This window comes from Siniperca chuatsi, linkage group LG18 (genome assembly GCF_020085105.1).
Source record: "Siniperca chuatsi isolate FFG_IHB_CAS linkage group LG18, ASM2008510v1, whole genome shotgun sequence".
NCBI lineage: Eukaryota > Metazoa > Chordata > Actinopteri > Centrarchiformes > Sinipercidae > Siniperca > Siniperca chuatsi.
This window is the reverse complement of record NC_058059.1, coordinates 9640405-9663242: the sequence shown is the minus strand read 5'-3', so window position 1 is coordinate 9663242 and position 22838 is coordinate 9640405. Positions and strand designations below refer to the sequence as shown.

General features: G+C 40.8%; 1 protein-coding gene across 10 annotated transcripts in view; it reads left to right on the top strand.

The window, feature by feature from the left end:
- Positions 1–22838, top strand: part of nedd4l (NEDD4 like E3 ubiquitin protein ligase) — a 49107-nt gene that overhangs the window by 10525 nt on the left and 15744 nt on the right. Inside the window, exons 3-15 of one of the 10 annotated variants that reach the window (XM_044173536.1) lie at positions 948–1029; positions 2740–2778; positions 3214–3267; positions 13407–13442; positions 14185–14235; positions 15703–15764; positions 16140–16242; positions 17334–17488; positions 18011–18146; positions 18257–18445; positions 18625–18702; positions 21095–21154; positions 22562–22699. In XM_044173536.1, coding sequence (XP_044029471.1) covers positions 948–1029; positions 2740–2778; positions 3214–3267; positions 13407–13442; positions 14185–14235; positions 15703–15764; positions 16140–16242; positions 17334–17488; positions 18011–18146; positions 18257–18445; positions 18625–18702; positions 21095–21154; positions 22562–22699 — 1183 coding nt within the window. Of the gene's footprint in view, positions 1–947; positions 1042–2739; positions 2779–3213; positions 3268–6981; positions 8266–13406; positions 13443–14184; positions 14236–15702; positions 15765–16139; positions 16243–17333; positions 17489–18010; positions 18147–18256; positions 18446–18624; positions 18703–21094; positions 21155–22561; positions 22700–22838 lie in introns of those variants that run through there. The other 9 variants (XM_044173535.1, XM_044173539.1, XM_044173537.1 and 6 more) reach the window with 9 other exon arrangements.

The window sequence follows — 22838 nt, the reverse complement described above, 5'->3', positions numbered from 1 at the left end:
CCATTACTAAGGAGTTTTCTTCAAAGGGAGATTTTGGAAAGGTTATAATCTGACACTGTACCTCGCTTTGCCTGTTGGGACTGAGATCAGTAGAGTAATTGGTCTGCCTGGTGAATAGTGCAGCTCTGCCCCTCTATCCAGAACTCGCTGGAGATTTTTAACCTGTCAGCACCTTCAAATAAACCAATTGGCTGATCTTAAATAGCACAGTCACGTACACTCTGCTTACTATTTGCGCTGCTCACATCAAAATCATTTGCAATTTCTATTTTTAGCACTGTCAATAAGTTTTTAGCACTGTCAATAAGACAATAACAAGACATTATAGCCTTATCTCACAATACCCACATGCAAGCATTTTTTTTAAATCTGCTGGGTTGTTTGGGGAAGACTCAGGTTTCAGGTCTGGAAACAAGCAGTGTGTTAGAGTGTAGTCTAGCAATATGGGCTCTAGCACCTGTGTCCACAGTTAACATGATGTTAGATTAGAAATAGGAGTAACTAAGGTTGGGCACACTTGGCTGTACGGTTTATCTCTAATTCCCTTTTAAGACCTAAAAGTGTGTCTTAGTACAGAGTGTCCAAAAACGGCCAAGTACTTAAAGTTGCCACTTAATGCTTGGCCAGATTTGTACTTTTTAGTCAGATATTGCCGGCTTTAAATTGTAATTTCGTTAATTTTGTTAATTGTATTTTGGCTTATTTTCTTAAATGTGGAAAAAAAATATATTCTCACCAATTGGGAAATTTTTTTTTAAAATATTGTACTGAAATGTATGTATTTTCTCAGCAATACCATCTGTATATATTTGAAATATGATTAGGTAAATACTCATAAGATTGTGGGTAGCAGATTTTTACCTGTGAATTTGCATGAACTGTTACAAAGTGATAACTGTGAAAGGCTCAAGATCACTTTTTTTTAAACTCCTGTTTTGTTTCTGCAGCGATCCTTATGTCAAACTTTCTCTCTATGTTGCGGATGAAAACAAAGAGCTTGCCTTAGTCCAAACAAAAACCATTAAAAAGGTAGGTCCTAAGGTAAGAAGTGGCTTTGATGCATGCATCTGTAGCATGTTGCTCCTTCCCATGTTCTGCACAGACCTTTGGCTTGTAGTTTCAGACCTAAGGAACTCTAATGTGTTTGCGCCGTATGAGATTGACTCCTGCCACAGTAATCTCCTCCCATACCTGCACCACACATTTACAGTACAGCCTCTTAAATGTGGCTTTGTTTGAGCTCACCAGATCCTCCTGATCCCACCTCCAACACCACCACCCTTCCTTCAAATCAAGGCAATCTCATATCATCTTGAGAGATGGAAACCACAGGAAGTCACCAGAAGGAAATGCTTCCTTTCCTGCTCAGTAAAGTGTAGAGGGAGACATTGGGCAAGCTCTTTTCCCCCAGTGGCCTATTTTGGGGAGGAAATCTATTCTCAGCAGGGGGAGCTATTACTTGCTATTAGTGTAAAGTCCATTCAGATGATATCTTAATGTCAATAAGGGACTTTGAACCAAATGTTCATATTCATTGCTCACATTGCCGAATGCTCTGGGCTATATGGTTTAGAATGATCTCTATATGTTCTTCATATGTAATACAGAACATGTAAAGTTAACGTTATTCTGCATTGCATGTTATTTCATGGCTAGGATTTGTGAAAATACATAATATGCAGGGATGAAACTATGATGAAGCTGCTTCTAACACTGTCATGTAGACTGATTCCGCAAGCAGCTTCTTATTTCTTTGTAAATTTCTCCTTCTCTTGGTAGTTAAGGTTAGCTACATATAGCTGCCAGCCAACCCTCTGCTGGAGTCAGGCAGCTCAGGCCTCCATGCAGGCAGACATATGCTGCCAGTGGCCATGGTTGCCTTATTGGATATAAATAGCTGACAATGCACTGCTATGTGGAGCAGAAAAATCACTGCTCGGCTCTTCTATGGGCTCTATGTGTCTTTAAGTGGGACACCTTTGATGGCATCTTTGATGTTGAAGCTAAGAGTTTGGCTTGTGGCAAGATGGCATGAAAAATTATGAATCTCACGAAGAGCCAGTCTGAGACTAACATAAGTAACTAGAAGTTATCCTGAGCCCCATACCAAACATTGATATTTGGCATACTGTTCTGGAAATTTTCATTATTTGATCAAGGAGAATTTGACAGATTTTAGTGTTAAATTGGCTTTTTGTCATAGGGCAGTGGGTTCATTTGTTATTCTGGTATGTCAGCAGTTGTTTTAACAGAGATGTTATTTTATCACTGCCGTAAAATGTTGTAAAGTGTTTATTAATCAGAGTGACTTGTGAAATTAAGGCTTCATTGACATTCTAGTGTTTAAGTCATTTCAATCACCGAAGGAATTTTAATGAGATGTGTCACATAGTTCTCAGTCCAATAAAATATCAAATGTGTTAGGCAGAAGGAGAGAGTCTGTACATCCACATACTGACCTCATCCATCCAGAAAGTGGGTGAAAATCCTCATGGCTGTTAATCTAGGGACTAAAGCCAATCACTGGGACATGTTGGTAGCTACAAACGTCCTCTAACAACATAAGAGGATCATAAGATTGAGCCTAACTTCTCACTTGGACTCTCTTCTCTCAGTCTGAGTTGAATAGGTTTCATACATCTGTTCTGTTTTCTGTGCAAACAAATGATGGTGTCCACTGTGCTTTAATACACAGTTAATTAAATATTAGTCTAACCATGTCTGTACTTTGTGTTTCAGACCCTCAATCCCAAATGGAACGAGGAATTCTACTTCAGAGTGAGTTCATTTTGTATCAGATTCCCTTTCTACCCAGTATCCTCCACTATGATGGTCTGTTATTGCACTTGTTTACTCTAGAGTGGTAGTGTTAGAGTTGTTAATCTTTGGTTTCAGTTTAACTGAGAGCCGAGTCCCACCTCCTCCACCACTGTAATCAAACAGACCATATTAGACTTTAGAAGCTTAGCTACATGCGTATGATTACGCCTCACTCGTTATTTATAAAAGAATTATAGTTCAATCCTATGTTATAACGATTAGAAGATTGACTACCTTCTAGCCACAGTAGTTGTGAATTATTGTGACGCAAAAGCAAGCAGGCAGTTGCCTACAGAGAGTTTGTATGCATGAGCATCTCCAATGGCTTTGTATGCCACATAATCACTGGATGACTGCTGTGTTATCTTCCCTGTTATTTTGTTGCCAACACAGGTGTGTCCGCAGAATCACAGGCTACTCTTTGAGGTGTTTGATGAAAACAGATTGGTAAGATTCCCATTTTGTAACTTGTCACCCTTCACTCCCTCTGTTGCTTATATCGCACATTATTTTTAATTTCAGTCTGTCATGTTTTGACTGCTTTCACCAGCAGTTAATTTATTTAGTTCCACCCACTGTGATCCTCATGCCTCTTTTAATTTATGTCATGCAGTTTGTTCCTACTATTTAGACATTGCACTGTCTTGATGACATATCATTCCATTTCCCTTGATGATAATGGGCTTTCCAGTAGTACTTTCTTTTATGGTTAAGTCTCAGTTATGCCAATAAAACATTGATGTGCCACCAAATAAAATGTGATGATTGTAAAACTGATATTACTGCATACCTGTATTGCTAAGTCATTTTTCCCGGAATAGTTCTGCTTTTATTTCGTCACAGGGATCATCAACGACATGAATGATTTGTATTGACTTTATCTGCACCCCCATGTCTTTACAATCTTCTTCTTGTGAACTCTCTGGCAGATTGCCAGGATTTCAACTGTAGGCTCATTCAAAAGAAATGCATTGCAGTACACATGGAAGAAAAGTGGACAGAAGCAGTGTATGGCCTGTTTATCTGCTAGTTTCACTGCTCTGTTTTAAGGCTGTAGTCCACTGACAACTACTAAATTCCTCTTATGTCAAATTTCACAGATTTCCCCCACAGATGAGAACACTAGCTTCCTTGACTTGAAATGAAGCCTGTTGTAGGCCCTCAGTTGCCATGACAACTAGATTAAATGTCTGCACAATGTCGAGTTGTAGCAGTTAAAAACAGCACGAGTAGGTCTTGATAATCAATTCACTAATTCATGCTTACCGGTATGTATAACCTTCACCATGGCGAACCATCTTCAGAGGAGACAGAGTGTAGTGAAGTGGCTGTATAATATGAAGACATTGTTCTGTGGAAGACGCAAAAGGCTTCCCTGAAAGGGGCTTAGTGATATTTGTTTCTAATGACTTCTCAGTAACTCTGGGGTCTGTATCTTGAGTTTGATGTTTGATAAAACAAACAGCGGATGCAGTTCTTACTGCTTTTGTGCATGGAGGACCGACGTGGGAGATTGAAAGATTTGAGCTTGTGGAGTGTCTTTTTGTAACATCACATTCTGTAGTTTTCCTGATAACTTAATCAAGTGAAGATAGGTACATTTTATGATTAAATCTCATTCAGTCACTTTAATGTGCATCTTTCATATACTGATAAAATCAGTGTGTACATTGGTGTGTGTTCTGTGTGAATGTTCTACACGCCCCTGCAGAGGGGAATCGCTGGCACTTAGCCCGCTACAAAAAGGGCAGTTCTAATTTTTCCCTCAGTACAGTGGGAGCTCTCTGTTGCTGTATAGAAGAGGATGACACAAGAAAGAACAGCACAGGCTGCCTCAAGCTCGGTCCTCTCCTTATATGTCTGAGGAGGTGCTTTTCTGTCTATCTCTAGGTGCATGCCAAGGCAGCTCCTCCACCACTGGCCAGTATTTCTTTGAAGGGGCTGCTTGTTCTCTTGCATCCATTAATTTATTGTTTATTTGTCAGAAGATATGAAAAGTTTGACTAAGCTTTGTGCTATAGCATATGTGATAGATTGTGGTTTATTTATGTGTACTAATACCAATACTCTAGATACACTAAATGTCAACTAATGTAAGTGCCTACAAAATATAGGAGAACTATATATGAGACTGAAAGAGGTTGAAAAGGCCTACACTACAGTGTAGTGCTTTGTTTGAAGCAGGCATGTTATGTCATTTGGCAAGCTGGGCTTGCTGCCATTGGACCACACATTGGCATTTTGTTTCTTTTATACAGAACATTCTCCATAACATTTCACACACACGTTTATTGACTGTGCCTAACACTGTAGGCAGTGTGTCATCACTAAATGTAACCGGCTGCCATGCCACGATTTCTTCTCACTTTACACTCTTTTCCTTGTGGCTGTTTCTCTGCCTCCAGTCAATATCGCCTGTCTCCTTGATGCCCTCTTGTCCGCAATGGAGAACTTACATTTTTTTGTTTTTACTTTTTGTCCCTTTCCTACTGTGGTGCACCATAAGTGGCTTGGCTGTCAGCTTGTTGCAGCTTGCCTTTTGAGATAGATAAGGTGATGCACTGAGGGCTAAACCATAGGTCGAACTAATCATAGAAGATGGACTTTTTTGGACGATACAGTTTTAAAAGGCCAAATTATCGGCTTCGTCAGTTCTGTGCATGGAGGCACACAGCTTCCACACTAACTCTGGCCTCAAGGCAAAGTAGCCTAAAACCCCCATTTTCACATGCTGATCCACTGGTGAATCACTTTGCTGTCTAGCAGTATAAAGAATGCTCTCATGAATGTACAGTATGTTGTGAAAATGTCTCTCTCTGTTTTACCTTGTGCTGTAGCCAAATAGTATATTACAAGTGCTTAAGCATCATAATTTGTGTGCCTAATTTCAGCATTGCAGACTAGGATCACAGCTGAGTTGTATCTTGGGCGGTTTTTGGATGCAAACACAGTGGCCTATAAAACCACCAGACAGTTAAGTGTTTGGCTGTGTATGGGAGACAGCATAGTCTATTCCGTCTGAAGAAGACTTAGATATCTTTCTCCAGAGAGGTCTGATCAAAGCTGCAATCTGTCAGATATTCTGCTCTTCGCTCTGCTGCTGCCTTTTTTTTCTGGTCCATTTTTAGCAGCAGCTTCTTTATGCTTCTTTTTTATGTTTCCAAGCTACAAGAAGTAACAGGGCTCAATTTGTCCTCCAGATTTGTTGGGGAATTTAGCATTTTTAGTGGGACCATTTAGCAAGGAAAGTTTTACTTCATGTTGTGACCAGTGCACCTGTTAAAAAAAGGATATGGACGTCATTTATGTGTTTGTATACAACAGATTCAGGATCTGTTTCTTCTGTCATTTCTCCTTCTCTTTGTCTGTACCTTCCCCCTCCTGGATGCTCAGGCAGATCAGTAACCGCAGACAGGGTGATGTTATGGTCTTTTAATGAAGAGAGAGTGTAGAGGTCATATTTACCAGTGATAAGTTACTAGTTATCTTTAATGATAAAGGCAGTGGTGTTGCGAGTAAAATATTTAGTGATACTACAAGAAACTGAGCTACACTCAGATACTCAGATAGCAGTTTTAGGTAAAGAGATGAAGTGGTGGGCAATGTCAAAGTTAAGAGGTAAGTTATTGGGGTTAAAAACTACCAACCTGCGTGGACCTAGGGGTGAGGATATTGATGAGGTGTGGAGGCAGGGAAAAAAAAAGAGATCATGTGAATGGAGGAAGGGATGGATGGACAGTGGTAAGTTGGATGTCTTTGGGGGGCCAGTTGGCACTTGAGGGCAGCATGGGTTTGTAAGAGGAGGTGGTGGGGCCATTTGTAGTCACATGACTGACAAGCAACCCACTGTCACCTCGGAAACCAGGATTGCCGGCCGCTCTTATCCAGTCATGTCAGGAATGCTGGCCGTCACTCGGCTCAGGCTATTTCTGCTGCCTGTCGCTAGTGCTTGGTAGTGCTAAGAGTCTGGCATACAGGGATCCTTCTTTTTTTTTTCTCCCCCTCACCATTCCTTTCTTTAGCCTCCACTCTGCCATTCATTTGAGTGCGTAGTGTAAAGTTGTCAGCAGTGGCAGTTTAGTTTTTGTGGTGTGACTTCTTTCCTCCATACAGTTTACTGTGGGAAGGAAAGTTGTGGAAGAGACTCGGAGAGGGTGGGAGGGGGGGGAGCAAGAGAGAGTGGAAGAAAAAAAAAGGGGATCAGTCATCCAGCCAGCCAAAGGAGAGAAGTGGGCGACACTAAGAGACCGAGACGTGAGCTAGAGGAGAGAACCAAACAGCCAGTCAAAAAGAAAGTGAGAGGGAACGGGAGCTGTGGGACGTGAGGTGGAAATGGCACAACGTCTGCGTTTGTACTTTGGCTCAGGCCGCAGTAACACAGCCCCGGAGATACTGGAAGCAGGCTCCGAAGAGCAGCAGGGAGACAATGATGTGGTCACGGCGCTCTGCATGCAGCCGCCTCTGGTATCAAGGCCTTCTCAGGAGCCAGCTGCGCAGCATGTCCCATCAAGAGCTTTTGGTTCGAGGTCAGAGCCTTCGCTTAAACGCAGCTCCTCCATGTTCATACCCCAGCTTGCTGCCTACGCTGAGCCGCGGCCCACAAAGAGCTCCTCCATGCACATCTCCCTTCAGCGCTCCAATGGATCAAGTAATGGAGATTCCCGTGGTCATGCTGTTGATGTCCCGCCACCCTGTTATACACCTCCAGGACCTGCGCCTGCCTATACTGAATCACAGATCCGAGAAGACGTTCCCCGACAGCCACCTCCTCCATACTACAGCCCAGATTCTTTAAACTCACAAACTTTTCTGACAGAGCCGAACCTGCCCAAACACAGGGTCTTTAGTATTGGTTCCAATGGCCATACTATGTTTAACAGAGGCCAACCTGGTATCAGTGTTGGTGGTATTTGTATCCAGAGGAACTCTCCTGACAGTTCTGACATCCAGCATTTTAGAATCCTCCCTTATGGTGGTACTGGCTGGTCTGTCCAGCAGCCGAGCTCGGACCAGTGCTCTGTTGTTAATGGCGGAACACAGAGACTAGTGTTTCAGCTCCAGCAAAATCAGAACCAGGATCAGAGCCAGGGCAGGCTACAGGCTGCTGCATCCCAGGAAGATTGCACAGATGTTGGATTTGCCTGTTCAAGAGGTAGCCCTATAGTGTGTTACCCCAGAATTCGACTGGAGAGAAGCTCGTCTCATCAGAGGCTGTTGCTGGAGAATCACCAGGAAACTGGTGCAGATAGCCAAGCTATAGAGGAGAACCAAACAGACATGGAGACACAGAGAATGGAAGAAAGAAACAGATCTAATGGTTGTACTTTCAAAATCAGTGGGGATACTTCCAGAAGGCAACCTCATTTCAAGATATATTTTACCCCAGGCGGAGGTGGAGATCAGGATGTAAGCCTTGGCAATGATTCGATGAGGAATACTCCCAAGGTAAAGATTATTGGAAAACTTTAGTATGACTGTTAGCCTGTGTCTAAAAGGTTTGGCGAAAAACTTTTTAAATGGAAAAAATATTTTATAAATATTATAATGACATTTGACAATGAGACTTGCAGGGTTTTAGTTTTAATGATGACGTAATTAACTTGAGAATGAACTGTAAACAGTCACAGAAAATAGTGGAGGGGTCATGTTGCTCATATGACTGACATTTAGTTGAACACACGATAGCCTGTGTGTAGTGTAGCCAGAAGAAGTGGTTGCATTAAGTAGGGCCATGGACATTTCAAATGAGAATCAGGGTGAAATGTATGTTACCTAAATGATGCGAACTTTGTGGAATGTCTTAAATATTTCACATCTAATTTGTGTAGTTGCTGATATTTCCCTTATTTCACTCACTGAATCCAGCCCAGATGAGGAGAGATCCATATGGTGCTGGAAGAGGGTGGTGACATCCTGTGAAGTGAAAAGGACAGACATGGTTGCTGAGCTAAATCACACACACTGGCTTTCTTTCACTTTACAAACAGGCATTTGAATTTTTACACACATCGGCCCATTCGGTCATGAAAGGAAAACAGGAACAGGCTTATAGATAAATAATAATTTCTCCCCATGCACTTGTTGCCTTCTGTTTCACAGAAATGTGACACTTAAGTTTGGTAATACCCTTAACTGCAGCCAGTGCTCTTTGAGAGTTGACTGTTTCTATCTTTAGTCTGTTTCAAACGTGGTTGTTGATTTTGAGAGTGGCCAGGCGGCATGTCTTCTTTGGCCCAAGGCTGGTATGGATTCGTATCCTCGCAGCTGCTCCTTGAGCGCTTAAGAACTTAGACGTCATTATGGCCCAAACAAGGATCAAGAAGTTTTACAATCTATCAGTATCTATGTTTCCTGAAAGCCTGAAGTCTTTTGATGTAACTGTCTGTTCTCCTTATATGTATAGCTCAAGCTCTGGAAGCAAAACTGATCTAAAGGTTGCACTTTTATAATCAGTATGTCATATTACCTTATTTATCATTCACAAGGTTCTTCTTAAATCACTTTAGATATTGGACTTTTAAGCAGCAGTATGTTCTGTACACCCCCACCACCACCACCATTTTAAATTTGGATAATAAACTGAAACTTGAGGTTGCAGCTGTAAATAACCGTAATATAATAGATATTTAAATTATGGGGCTGTCATTGACTATGTAAGGATTACTCCCATTTGTTTCTCATGAAGCTGTCAGGAGTCTGCAGGGATTCTCTAAAACACAAACTTCAATATTGTGCACGCTTCCCTCTTTTTTTCAATTTATACAACCTGCACTTTTGTGGTTCCAAACGTTTTTGGCTTGAGACCTCTGAAAATGAAGCAATGTCTCTTTATGACTTCTTGTCACAGGTTGTATGTAAATGAGTTGTGACCAGTTAGCCAATTTAGAGTAATTTTTACTTCTCAGATTGATTTTTGAAGGTTATAGCAAATTCATTTTCTGCTTTCCTATCCTGTTAATCATCTCACGACTCCTTCGATTTTTCTTGCAACCCCTTTGGAACCATTGTACTACACCAATGAATTATAATGAATCAAAATTAAAAGGTGCCTTGTGAAGTTTTTGACTTCCAGTAGTGCTATGGAGCAGTTTTTTTTATGAGTAGGTCCCCGTTTTGTTTGTCTCGTGCACGAGGACTCACATGCGGACAAGAGGGTGATGCGATACACGGTCCTGCCAATTATTTCACATTATTCCAGTGATCGACAGGTGGCAATAATGTGTCAAGATACACAGCAATGCACCAGCAAAGGCAGTGACAAAAAAGACTGCTAGCAAGTTAACATGGGTGTAACAATGCACTTTTTAAATCTAGCAAATGTTTGAGGAAGGAAATGCATTGAATATGTTTGTCAGACCTCAAGGATACACACAGTGAGTTTTGGTGAGTGACACTGAATGTAAACATAACTTTTGTTAAACTCCTCAGGGCACTTTTAATACTGTACACTGTTGTGTACTGTAATTATTTAATTATCTGCCACAATAAGGAGATGAGATACATTTTGTTTCGTGTGCCATAGGCTTCATCTCTAACTTAAAAACATCTATGTTTCACGAAAATGGTGCTATGCCAGGCTTTTATCACATGAATAACATTTTTAATAAACCAGTTACTTGCCTTCCTGACCAGTAAGGCTAGATAACAAAAGATATCTGCAGTATGCTAATTGCTAAACTTGAACCCAAATGTTCTAAATCCAAGATGGTGTAAGATTTGGTAAAATATTTCTGGTTTTGTCTCAGAATTTGAGACCTACGATGTGATTGGCTTGATAATATTGGCTCTTCTCCACTAATACATTTACAGTCTTAATATATTTTTGGTCATTGGTTTTGACAGCACTTAGGCTACACTTGAATGCATTTTACACACCTTCTCCTTTCCCTTTTTTAAGACATGCAGTGTTGTGTTACCCCAGGGCATCCAGTTTCTCATGCAACAAGGAAATCCTCATTTAGACCATAATGACAGGTCTTCCCCAACTGGTAGCCTGGAGTTGGAGTGCCCCTTTTTAAAGCTGCGCATGGGATAGTGTGTGTGTGTGTGTGTGTTTGTGTGTGTGTGTGTGTGTCAGCTAGACAGTCTGCAGACAGCTATGCCACCGTGCCATGCCCTCGTTACAGCCCTGCCTCGACGCCCCCCAGTTGCCATTCACAAAGAGCTCTTGCAGGTCACTGGGTTTGCTATATTTACCTGAGATGGGATTGTGGATGGATGGAGGGGCACTCTTTTTATTTTGGTCCAGTAGCATGTGAGAGGGATTTATATTGCTATTGTTGTGAAGGGCTTTTCTCTGTCAGCTCTGATCTCTCAGAGTTGCATGGCATTGTAATTCTGTTGTGTCAGCACGGAGACTGTTGAGTAGGTGAGACAACCTTTTCACACTTCAGTGCCAGCCTGGACTTGTTCCAGGTTTCTCTATATCATAAACTCCCAGTCCGTTACCACTTCTTCATGTAGCTTTATAGCAGTTCAGTACAGCAGTTACAGTTAGCACTGGCAATTCGTATCACCGTATCTACTTTCATACTGTCTTAAGGGATCGGCTCACCCAAATTACAAAAAACTATTTATTTTTCTCACTTGTCTCTTGTGGTATCCAGGCATGCTGATAGTTTTGGTTTTATTTGTTCAGGTCCAATATGAATGAATGAAATTTCACATTTGGTGCTCACAGTATTTAAAAATAACATTTTAAATCAGCAACATCTCTCTTCATAAACAGTGTCTATGAAAACTGTTGACGTGTTCTGTGGATTATCGGAGAGTAACATGGACATTGTTTCTGGAAAGGAATGTTGCTGTTGAATTTTTTTAATTTATTTTTTCAATGCTGTGAGCACCACAAATTAAGTTGCATTCACTTCCATTGTATTGGGGTTGCGGGAGAAATCTCAGAGACTAATATATAACACCTGAAACTATCTGCATACAACATATGTGAGAAGTACGTGTTTTGTGATTTGGGTGAACTGATCTGTTTGTGTTTAATTCTCTAACTTTTTTTTGAGCTAGCTTTACAATCCCTCATCTGCCTCATGCCTCTTTCACTCTTCGTCCCTCCTCCTTCTCTTGGTCGTTAGTGGCACCCTTCCTCTCTGAGTGTAATCTGGCCCTGGGAGGCAGCTGCAGGCTCAACTGTGACTCTTTGATGACTCTGCAATTATATCCCTCTACATACACATACCCATGGCTTAAAATGCTTGTTATTGTTAAGGACAGAAAAAACAGCCATGTGTCCCAGGAGTGCATGAGTCCCATGGTATACTGTCGTTGCCACTGACTATTTCATAGGTTACAAGCTACAGTACCACTATTTTTTTATAGGTTCAAGCAATGTAGCAAATGAGATTTCCAGGTGAAGATTAAATGCTCATAGTGACTCATCAGTGCTGAACGTCTTGCCTGGTTTGCAACATTCATTGTAATTCTAAACTTTATTTATATAGCACTACAACGACAAAACAAAGTTACTAAGTGCTTCACAAAATCACGTTGTGGGTTACAGATCAACACATGGGAAAGAGTGTAATATGATACTGTCATACTCATACTCATGCTGTGGTCCAGGTTGCTTTTGTTGCCCTCTTCTAGTTCAGAGAAAACTTATGACGCACTGTTTTGAATTACCTGGGCGTTATGCAAGCAGTAAATGAATTGTCTAGTTGTTTTGGGAAATGAAAGCAGATACTGCTGTCATTTACACACAGTAGTGGCTCTGGCTTTTCCAAGAAGAAATTGTTTAAACGGTGTGTGAGTGTATGTTTGTATGTGGATTTGTGTGTGTGTGTGAGAGAGAGTTTGTTTACGTGCCTGTGCATTAATAACTCAGCGTTATTATGTGACTCATTTTGTAACCTCTCACCATTGAATTCCAGGTCTGTTAACTGTGGTGGGAGCCCAGTGTACTCACTTTCCAACACTGCTTTTACTTTTTCTTCTGACGATCAGAGTAAACCAGTGTGATTGCTGTATACCTTAACCTCGTATCAGTGTGAAAAACCGGGACTTGGCCAGCAATGTTGTAAGAAATTACCAACCATTTTTACCACATGACTTAATTTTTGACATTGCAGAACTACATTTGATGAGATTTAAGGAAGCGCTAAGGACTAAAGAAGTGATTTTGAACCCTTTTTCACACACATTTTTTCTTCAAAGCTCTTGTTTGCTGACTCAAAGTTAAAAAGGGACCACAAACATCATTAATTTCATTATCAAATCAGGTTGATATACAGGGTTCCCCACACTTAAATTGGAATTTTTTTCCCTAACTCCATACTGAATTTTTAGAACTGCACTACTTTTGTGCAGCAGTGAACCTGACTGCCAGGTTGCTCTTTATTGCAAGGTAGTCTTCACTTGACGACAGTTGGTTAATGTGTTTTTATTGTTGACCCCTTGGCAACCCATTAAGTCTCCCACAACCCACAGGTGGATCATAACTCAAACTGAGAAACACTGGACTAACAGAAATATCGCGCATTGTTTCAACTCAACCTTTCAGGTCAAACCAGTGTCTACAAACAAACATCACTGTTAGTTAATGCCTGTTGTCTAAACCAGTTGTGTCCCATACACAGGCTTCTTCCAAGAATGGCCTTTTCCATCTCACACAGGTAATCACTGCTCTGGGGGCTGCTGCTGTGCAGCCCAATCATCCGTCAATCTCCCCCTTTTCCTCTCAGTCTGCATTAATTACGACATAAGGATGGACAAACTACAGGCTTCTTAATTCTGAAACACAAACCTTCCCTGGTTTCCCCCCTGTTGTCACCTCTATCCTTCTCTCCCTCTGTCTGGCTGACTTGGCTTCAATCTGGTGGCAGTGGATGTTATTTTTCCTTGCTGGGTTCACGGGTTCTTCTCCTATGAAATGAAACCAAAGGCCTGTCCATAAATAAAACCCTAGACTGAGCCTTCTGCCTGGACACTTGTGGAAATCTGTGCTGATCGGCAGAGAAGATAAAAGCATTGTTGCCTGATAAGCCACAACAAACTAGAGCAAATATTGTATGATAATCTCAGAAACATGTGGTAGAAATTGGTCAAACATAATTGCACTTTACTGTTTTGCAACCATCTGAGATTTTCAGATCACTACAGGTGTTCATAAAAAGGCTAGAGGTTATTTCTGGATGGGACTGTCCATAAAATTAAAATCTTTATCTCTTTCACTCTGTCTGTGAAAAATAAACACAAAATGTTGCTGAACCTTAAGGTGCATTAGGTAATTCACCTCAATATTGTGGTTTTTCCTCTCTCTTCCCCTGCTGGAAATTTTGGTATTCCCCAGGCACACTCAAAAAGCTGTTACTTCTAAAATTTAGCTGCTGAAGGTGACCTTGTTTTCTTTCCTAGACCAGAGATGATTTCCTGGGACAAGTTGATGTTCCTCTCAGTCACTTGCCGGTGAGTTATTTGCATCTATCTGTGTGTATGCAGCCAGACTGACTGTTATAACACTGTTTTGAATACTCAGCTGTTTCTTATCTTCAGTTTTTCTCTGCCTGATTAACCTCTGTGAAGGTCAGGCAAAGAGTGTGTTTGTGTGTGAGAAAGTGCTAGCCACACAAGTACCTTGTTTTGTGGTCAAACAGCACCCTCCTTGTTAGAAATGGAAAGCGGCCTGTCTAGAATGTAAACAGAGGTGACTGTCCTGGGGGCAGGCTACCCTCAGAACCAATGGAAAAAGCTACACTTGTCAAATTCATGCACTCACTCACTTGGAAACTGTGGACTGCTGGGAGATAAAAGCTTTTGAAAACAATAACATGCAGAACCAGTGTGTGCTGCTTTGGAGTTTTTACAGTTTAGGTTTGATGTAAGTAACCACAGGACCTGAAAGTCAAACAAATACACCTACAAATCATTCTAAAGCAGCACTTCCTCTACTCTCTCATTAGTTGAGAGCCGTGCTGTCAGACTGGTTGTCGCTCTCTGAAGTTCTGTCTAAGTTGTGAACCTTTTTAAAAGCGTATCAGTAAAATGTATTGGGGTTAATTATTAATGTCCTATTTGGCTCCCATAGGTCCAGGAAATTAGCAGCAGCTAAAAGCCACAGCTGAGTCATGTTGAGAGATAAAGACAGTGGACAGGATAAATAATATTCGGTCCTGATGCAGCAAATGCTGAAAATCAATTTTTAGCCATTAAATAAATTGGCTGAGCATGAATTAGCTACTGCAATGCTTGTATAGATGGTGTAATCTGCGGTTTATGTGTGTTTTGATTCAATTAATTAGTTTTATGCATGACTACATGTTGTAGGAATTGGAGTCTTATTCATAGTTACTGGATGTTACTTTAGTCATCACCTTTTTTCTATACTAGCTTCTCCTAGATACTCCTCTTTTACTTTTCATTAATCAGCCATACTGACTCGTCTGAAGCAATCTGGTAGCTACATTTGACTTGTGGAAGCTTGAAGATAGGGTACATGTTGCTTCATATTGCTTTTAACAACAGTGTTTTCAAACAGTTATTTTAAATACATTATTTACCAAACTTATTATCAAGTCTTAATGTCTAAGATGTTTAGGACGGTTTGGTCCCAACAGCTTCATCACATCTCAAATTATTGTTATTTTGTTTGTTTTTTTTACCAAACTTGCATTCAAGATTGTATTTTTGATGGAAACCGATTCAGTGGTACGTTACAGAGGAATATGTGGTGAGCAGCCAGTGTGGACTGGTTTGGCCTTGTTCAATATGTAACAGGAGAAGCTCACTGTTGCATAATGATCCTGGGATGGCTGTGCAGAGAAGGTTCCAGCCGTGCTGTAAACTCATGACTCTGATATTTTGATACTCTTTAACGTGTATTTGCTTGTGTGTTCAATTGATTACTGTCAACAAATGCCTCCTCTTAATTTGCAGACAGAGGACCCTGCAATGGAGCGTCCCTACACATTTAAAGACTTCCTCTTGCGGCCCAGAAGGTCAGTTTCTACCGGATTTGACAAACAGGATGTGACAAGTAAACTGTGAAACTGGATACCAGTAATTCAACTTCTTAGGTTAAATTGTGTCTCGTTTGCCCCCATTAGCAAGTGGAATAGAAATTGACAGATTATTAAACTCACAGTAACTTTATTCATGGTTTGTAGACTGGTGTCATAACTCCAGAAAGCAGTAAGTTCATGTGATGGTCGGTTAAACATTGAAGGTGAAAGACCATCTGCTGCTAATAGGCAGTTTGGAAACTCCCCTACATTTCTAAGCATTAGCCTACTAGGGGCTCTGATGATGCAGGCCACCTGGTTTTGATGTGCTGTTTTCAAGTGGGTCCATTTTTGCTGATGTTATCCTTCTAGTCACAAGTCCAGGGTGAAGGGTTACCTGCGTCTGAAGATGGCCTATCTGCCCAAACAAGGAGGACAAGAGGAGGAGGCTGGAGAGATGAGAGAGGAGGCTGAGGTAAGGTCTTGGCCACTATTGTTAGTGAGTTTGTTTTAACTGCTGACTTAGCATTACCTAAGGCCTCCTTTTGACCGTCTCGTTCATAATAACCTGAAGCCAAACCAGATTCTAGTTTTATTCCTTCCTTCCGCAAAAAGAAAACACAGTTCTAAGCTTAAAGATGAAAGTGAGTTTCTCAATTTGGACCAATAGAAATGAGAGAGTGTTTTTTGCTAAGAGTGAGAGGAGAAAGGATGGCTCTTATTTTTAGTCTTTTCTCTAAGAATTTGGGCAGCATCTTGCTGCCAGAATCTGGTGAAAGTCTTTTCCAGGTCAGGGTATGGAAAAACCATTTACAATACTGCCTGTTATTTGGAAAAATAGGAGCTTCTCCTCTTTTACTTTATGTGTGTTCTTGCATGTGTACGTGTTTCAAGTGTGGATTTCTTGTGGAGTGCTAGAGAGGTGCTATAAATTTTCTGACAGTGAAAGGTTTCACAGATAAAGTGACATTTAGCAGCAAAAGCACGAAAACTTCAATGCCACTCTGCTAACCTCCCTTCACTACATGCTCTCACTGTGAAAAATCCCTCATTTTCACTCTCTAGATATCTTTTTTACCTCTGTACACTGACCTCCAAAATGAAATGTATTACGCCGGCTTCACTGATTATTGTTTTTTTTTTTATTTATTTTTTTCATGGTTACTTCTCTGCCAGCCTATCCTTAAAGAGTGTTCATATTTGTCAACGCTGTTGATGATGTGATATTGATGCACATTAGCTCAGCTTTACATCCTGTGGTCGGAGATATCCCACCCAGCCGGCAGCTTGTCAGACGAAAATAAACACCAGTAAATGTTAACAAAAACATTTCAAACCACAACACAGCTCTCTAACCAGCCAAAAGTTCTAACCAGCCACAAGTGTATCCAACATCTTTAATGTATTTCCATGCTTGAATCCCCTCTTAAATTGGATGTGTGCAGAAGTTCACGTGTGTCTGACGAGCTGTCAGCTCACTGGGATATCTGTGACCATGGGATCTTTGGCCTGAGCTACCAGTGAGTTACTCATACTACCTTATGTCCAAAAATCTTTCTCTTTCAGGGATGGGATGAGTCTGCGGACTCAGGCTCCCAGCGACCACAGCAGCTGCTGCCCCCATTGCCCCCAGGCTGGGAAGAGAAGGTGGATAACCTGGGACGCACCTACTATGTCAACCACAACAAACGCTCTACACAGTGGAAACGGCCCTCCAACATGTACGCTCGATCTCTCTCCTCGTGTTTTTAGTTTTAAAATATATTTTTACGTTAGTTAAATGAGAATATCTTTTCTCAAAGTTTAGCACAATGCTTTCTGCTAAGCTAAGCTAATCTCCTTCTGCTTTAGCTTCATATTTAGGAGACAGATATGAGTGTGGTATCAGTCTTATCATCTAACTCTTGGCAGGAAAGTGAATAAGCATATTGCTCAAAATGTCAAACTGTTAAAATATGCAGGTGAGACACAACAATAGCTTGTTAGACACATAAGTCACAGATATTATGTATCCTCATTATTTCCTCAAATTCACTTTGCCTCCTCAGTCTGAATGAGCCTGTACAAATTAGAATGACGAGTGGTAGATTTAGGCGAACATTGGCTAAATCCGTCTATTTAACAGTAATAATTTTCAGCCATTTTTACCGGTCCAATCCTACTTCACTGTAATAATACCTTACCTATCAATTGTGTGACTTACTAACACTTTCTTTTGTATGAAATCACTTCTTCTCTTTCAGTGATGTGATTTCAGAGACTGAGAGTGACAATCAACAGCGGCAGATCAATCAGGAAGCTCACCGTGTTTTCCGTTCGAGACGCCACATCAGTGAAGACCTAGAGAACGAGCACCTGGAGCCCAGGGACCTGGACAATGTGAGATACACATACATACATATGCATACTGAGCCACAGCTGTCTCAAGTGATAAGGTCACTAAAATATTATTTTGGTTTCATGGCTGTGTCTCCTTGTTGCTCCTGTAGTCCTGGGAACTCATCACAGAGGAGGATCCTAACGACAGCATGGCACAGTCTCTGCCTGGCCCCTCCTCCATCTTGACACCACAACACCCACCAACACCTGTCACCCAGGAGTTCTCTGAAGATTTAAATCTGAGGCTGTCGCTCACTCCCGATACCAATGGTGAAGTGCCGGGGCCTAGCCCTGCTTTGGTGAGACCTGAACACTGCAGTTTTCAGTTGTCAAAACCCAAATCACTCCACATTTAAACGACTTAATGGTGTAAATGTAGGCAGTCTAATTGATTTCCTTTTTGTGTCAGACATTAGAGTGACAGGCAGTTTTAGCAATAAATTGTTTTTCTTTTATCCCTACTTACTTTTTTTAACAGGGCCAGCTTTCAAACAGACTCCGATCCTCAAGTATGACGGATGGTGTCAGTGATCAGGCCCCGGCTCCTCCTCTTATGGTACATATTTCTGAACCCCCACATTTTCCTCCATCCTGCTCTTTCTTTGACTTGTCTCCCTTTCCTTGTTATGTTACTTCCAGCATAGTGACCATCATTTTCTTTGTTCTCTGAATGCCTTAAGCAGGCAGGCCTTGCTGTGTCATTTACCTCCTCTCTGTTGGCATGTCTCAGTGTTGTGGGTGTACCACACAACAAATCACCTTCTTTGCTCCTCCTTGCATTTAAAATTTCCACTTTTGTACTAAGCAGGTATCGCTTTCTCCTCGCATTTCCTTCCTGCTCTCTATGCTACTTCTATTTTACCGTTCTTTCTTCTTGCCTCTGTAGGATTACTACGTCCTCCTCTCCCACTACTACTCTGTGCTTAGCTATGTTTGACGTATTGGAGAAAATGTTGACTTTACTGCTTTGTGCCAGCAGAATGACCATTCCAGTAATAACCATTGGCAAGTAAGATTAAGGACAGCACCGCATCAGATCAAACGTTCTCCAGAGACTCCTGAGTCATAGCATCAGGGGAGATTCAGCTCAACAAACTGTCAGAAGATCTGAGTCAGATGTTTGTCACATAGCTGAGTCACAGCAGTGAGCTTGGCATTATCAAGCCAAGTATAAGGAAAAGTACAGGTGCTGATGTCAGCCTTTCCCTTGAATGACAAGTCCCTAAGGACTGGACAACAGTAGGCTCATTAAGAAGCCATCATAGGAAACCATATGTTTAAACAGTTTCCTATCACTGCGTTAGTGCGAGGACCTAGGGAAGGTTAATTACAGTCGCACAATTCCTAATGATATTAAATGTGTATGTAGGTAGATGGCTTCTGTTTGTACCAACCAATGCATTTGAGATTGCTTCTTGGATAAAGGTAGCCTTCACTTGTGATTAGAAGTTAGCATTATTCTCTATTTTTATTGTCATCAAATTCCATAAAAAGACCACAACCAACAATGTGTTTGTTGTTCATCACTCACTACTTTGCAACTTCCCTACCTTGTCTGTGGCACTCAGCCTCAAGGCCGTTGGTTCCTACTGAAGATGAAAATTTCACGGCTCACAATTATGTAGTTTTGTTTTTAAACAAGGCTCACTGATTTCCTAAAACAGTGGGGCGCTGTGTTTTTTAGCAAATGTTTTAGCATTTGTTTTTCAGCCACTGATTAATACACGTGGTGCTCTGGTGAGTATTTACAGAAACTGCACAGTGTATGTGGGATCGACTCAAAATAAACTGCAGTGTATGTGTTCATGGTAATGAAGAAACATGTCAGCCAGTGCAACAGTGTGGCTCATTAATGTTTTTACTATTTTATGGACAACAATGGAGGCCTATGTCACAGAGGGATAAGCTGCTTTATATCAGGCTTTTGCTACACAGACAATACTTGTTAGTAGAATCAATTAATTGTTGGTTTTGGTCTTTTCATGGGATTTGTTGACAGTAAAAAAAATATAGAATATCATCACACTTATCAATTAATAGGAAGTTTTGGGTTGACTGTAAATGTCAAAATGGCTGTATACTGTATACATGTGTGTGAATGAAACAACTGCTAACTGTCTTCCAGGTTATGTAATTTAGTATAAGCACAACAACATCCAGGACATGTCTTTTGTAAAGCACTGCCGGCTAAACTACACTGATATTGTCATCTTACTTGCGCCATGTCTTTTGGATTGCTTGGATGAAACTACAACTTCTATTTTTGTCTTTTTCTGCATTTGATAATTTTCTTCCAGTTCATGTCTTTTTGTGAACTTTCTTTGAACTTTCACTAAGCACAGTAACTCTCTAACATTTTCAGGACACAGAACTGTTTTCTCTGGTGTTACTGTAGCTTTAACATCATTTTCTACTTTGGTTGCGATTAAAGATACTGCACTGGCTGGGGATTACGTTACAGTTCAGGGAAAAGAATCTGTGTCTTTCCTCCAACAGGGGAATGCAAGCCTGATAACTTCTGTGGCTCAGACTGTCTTGATTTTTTTTATTTTTTATTTTTTTACTTTGTCTGTCTTAATATTAAAGTACTTTACTCAGAAGTTACTGACAGCACACTAAAAGTTCACTTCTTAACCTACGTTTTGTGTAATCACATCAACGAATCACAACTGCAGTTACTTTCCAAATTAATTGTGCTCTTTACTGCTGCCCATCAATCTCACAGCTCGTATGCTTCAGTTCAGTTTTTTTTATATATTCACAAAAATATCCTCCCTTTCTGTCACTCCTCACCTCTTTTGAGAATTAATTCCCCCCATGTCCATTCAGTTTGTCCTCACTCAACCTGCACTACTGCCCAAACACCCTCCCTTCCCCATTACTTCCACTTGGCAATGAAAACATATATTGTAAACTAAAGATCGTCTTCCCCTGTTGTCTACCACCAGCAGGGTTCCCAGACCAGAAGAACAAGAGCTCAAACAGTCTCAGGTGGTGAGGAGCCTATGGTAATATCTCAGTTTATATAGTTTAAACCCTATCTTAGTTCCCAGACACCACAGAGGATTGGCCTTGAGTCCCCTGACCAGTTTTGTGAATCTCTTTGATAAAAACCTACACTTGGGTAGAAAGCCACATTATGACATTTAGTCAATATACTATGGTCAGTTTTTTTCTTTTATCCTTTTTTTAGTTATCCTTTGTTTAGCTTTAACAAAGAAGGCAGCATACAAACATTTTCATATGATATGCCAGATTTCCGTGACACATAATGCATAAAAAATGATACAGCTAACATTCTTTCTGAAGTGGACTTTGTGTAAACGTTCATTAAAATGCACATCCTTGCTGGCAGGTGATTGATTTGTTCTTTAAATTGATCAGATGATGAAGCCATCCAAGCTATTGGTGATTTTATGACGTGCTGATGTGCTTATTTAGATCAGCAGTTGTCCCAAAGTTGCTGTGTTTGTGGTATACAATGGTACGTGTGTTGTCTCTTGATCTGGCAACCTGGTAGTCAGTATTAAGTAATGCCACTGAAAACAAGCTATTAAGCAGCATTATAAAATTTGTCCAATAGGGATCCTGATTCGAGTCTTTTAATATTGGGTATCCGACCCGATACTTATATTTACTTAAATGTATCTGACACATTGATATAACGGCTGTAAACTACTTAATCTTACACACCTTATTTTTCACAAGCTACTTGATTCAAATACTGGTGGTTCTGGTTCAAATATATCAAGTTTTTAAACTTATATTATTGATATGATATGAATAAAAGTTTAACTGGAGAATACAACTCTGATTCTTAGGATTGTCTCAGGACATCTCTAGTGTCCAATGTTTGAGGGTGTTATCTTTCCACATCTTTGATATCTAAAATATCACCACAGTTAATGTTGTGATCGTTTGGTTGACTATTTCAGTAATTCTACATAGGGCTAATAGTTCACTCAAAAGTAAACAAAGTAGTAATGATCCACTACTTTGCCCCATGTGGTGTTTATTTTAGTATTACTGTGTTTCATTGTGTCGTGTGTGAAGGTTCATGTCAAACGCAGTCACCTACTTTTCCATTAGAGTAAAAAATCTAATTTTGTCATATATTGTTCCGAAACTGTTTCTGTCACTGCTGCGCAGCTGAGATGGGAAAAGATTTTAAAGCTCTTGTTGTTCTTGATAGATGTTGAGAAAAAAACATGTGGTATGTTGGTATAACTCTCAACTTGACTTTATTGAAAACATCAGTTTCTGTCCACTTGCACAGACAGTTATTTGCGCCCTGACTCTTCTTTCCGTGCTGAATAATTTTAAAATATTAAAATATTCCCTCCACATGTCCCTAACGCATGTCTGCCTGTACTGATGAGTTGTTTTTGCTTTGCTCTTTCTCTACACTTGGCCAGTCTCCCTCGGCGAATGCTTACACCTTGACCACCCCTGGCCTGCCCCCTGGATGGGAGGAGAGGAAGGACGGCAAGGGAAGAACTTATTACGTCAACCATAACAGCCGTACCACTACCTGGACTAGGCCAATTGTGCAGGTACAGCAGGTCTGAAGGCTGGCTGGACCCGACCTCGGCCCCTGTCAGGGCCTGTGTGTTGGACCTCTTCCTCTATTCCCCCTGTGTTTATCCTCTGTGTAGCCATAAAGAATGATGGAAAGAGACACAGCTTTGCAAC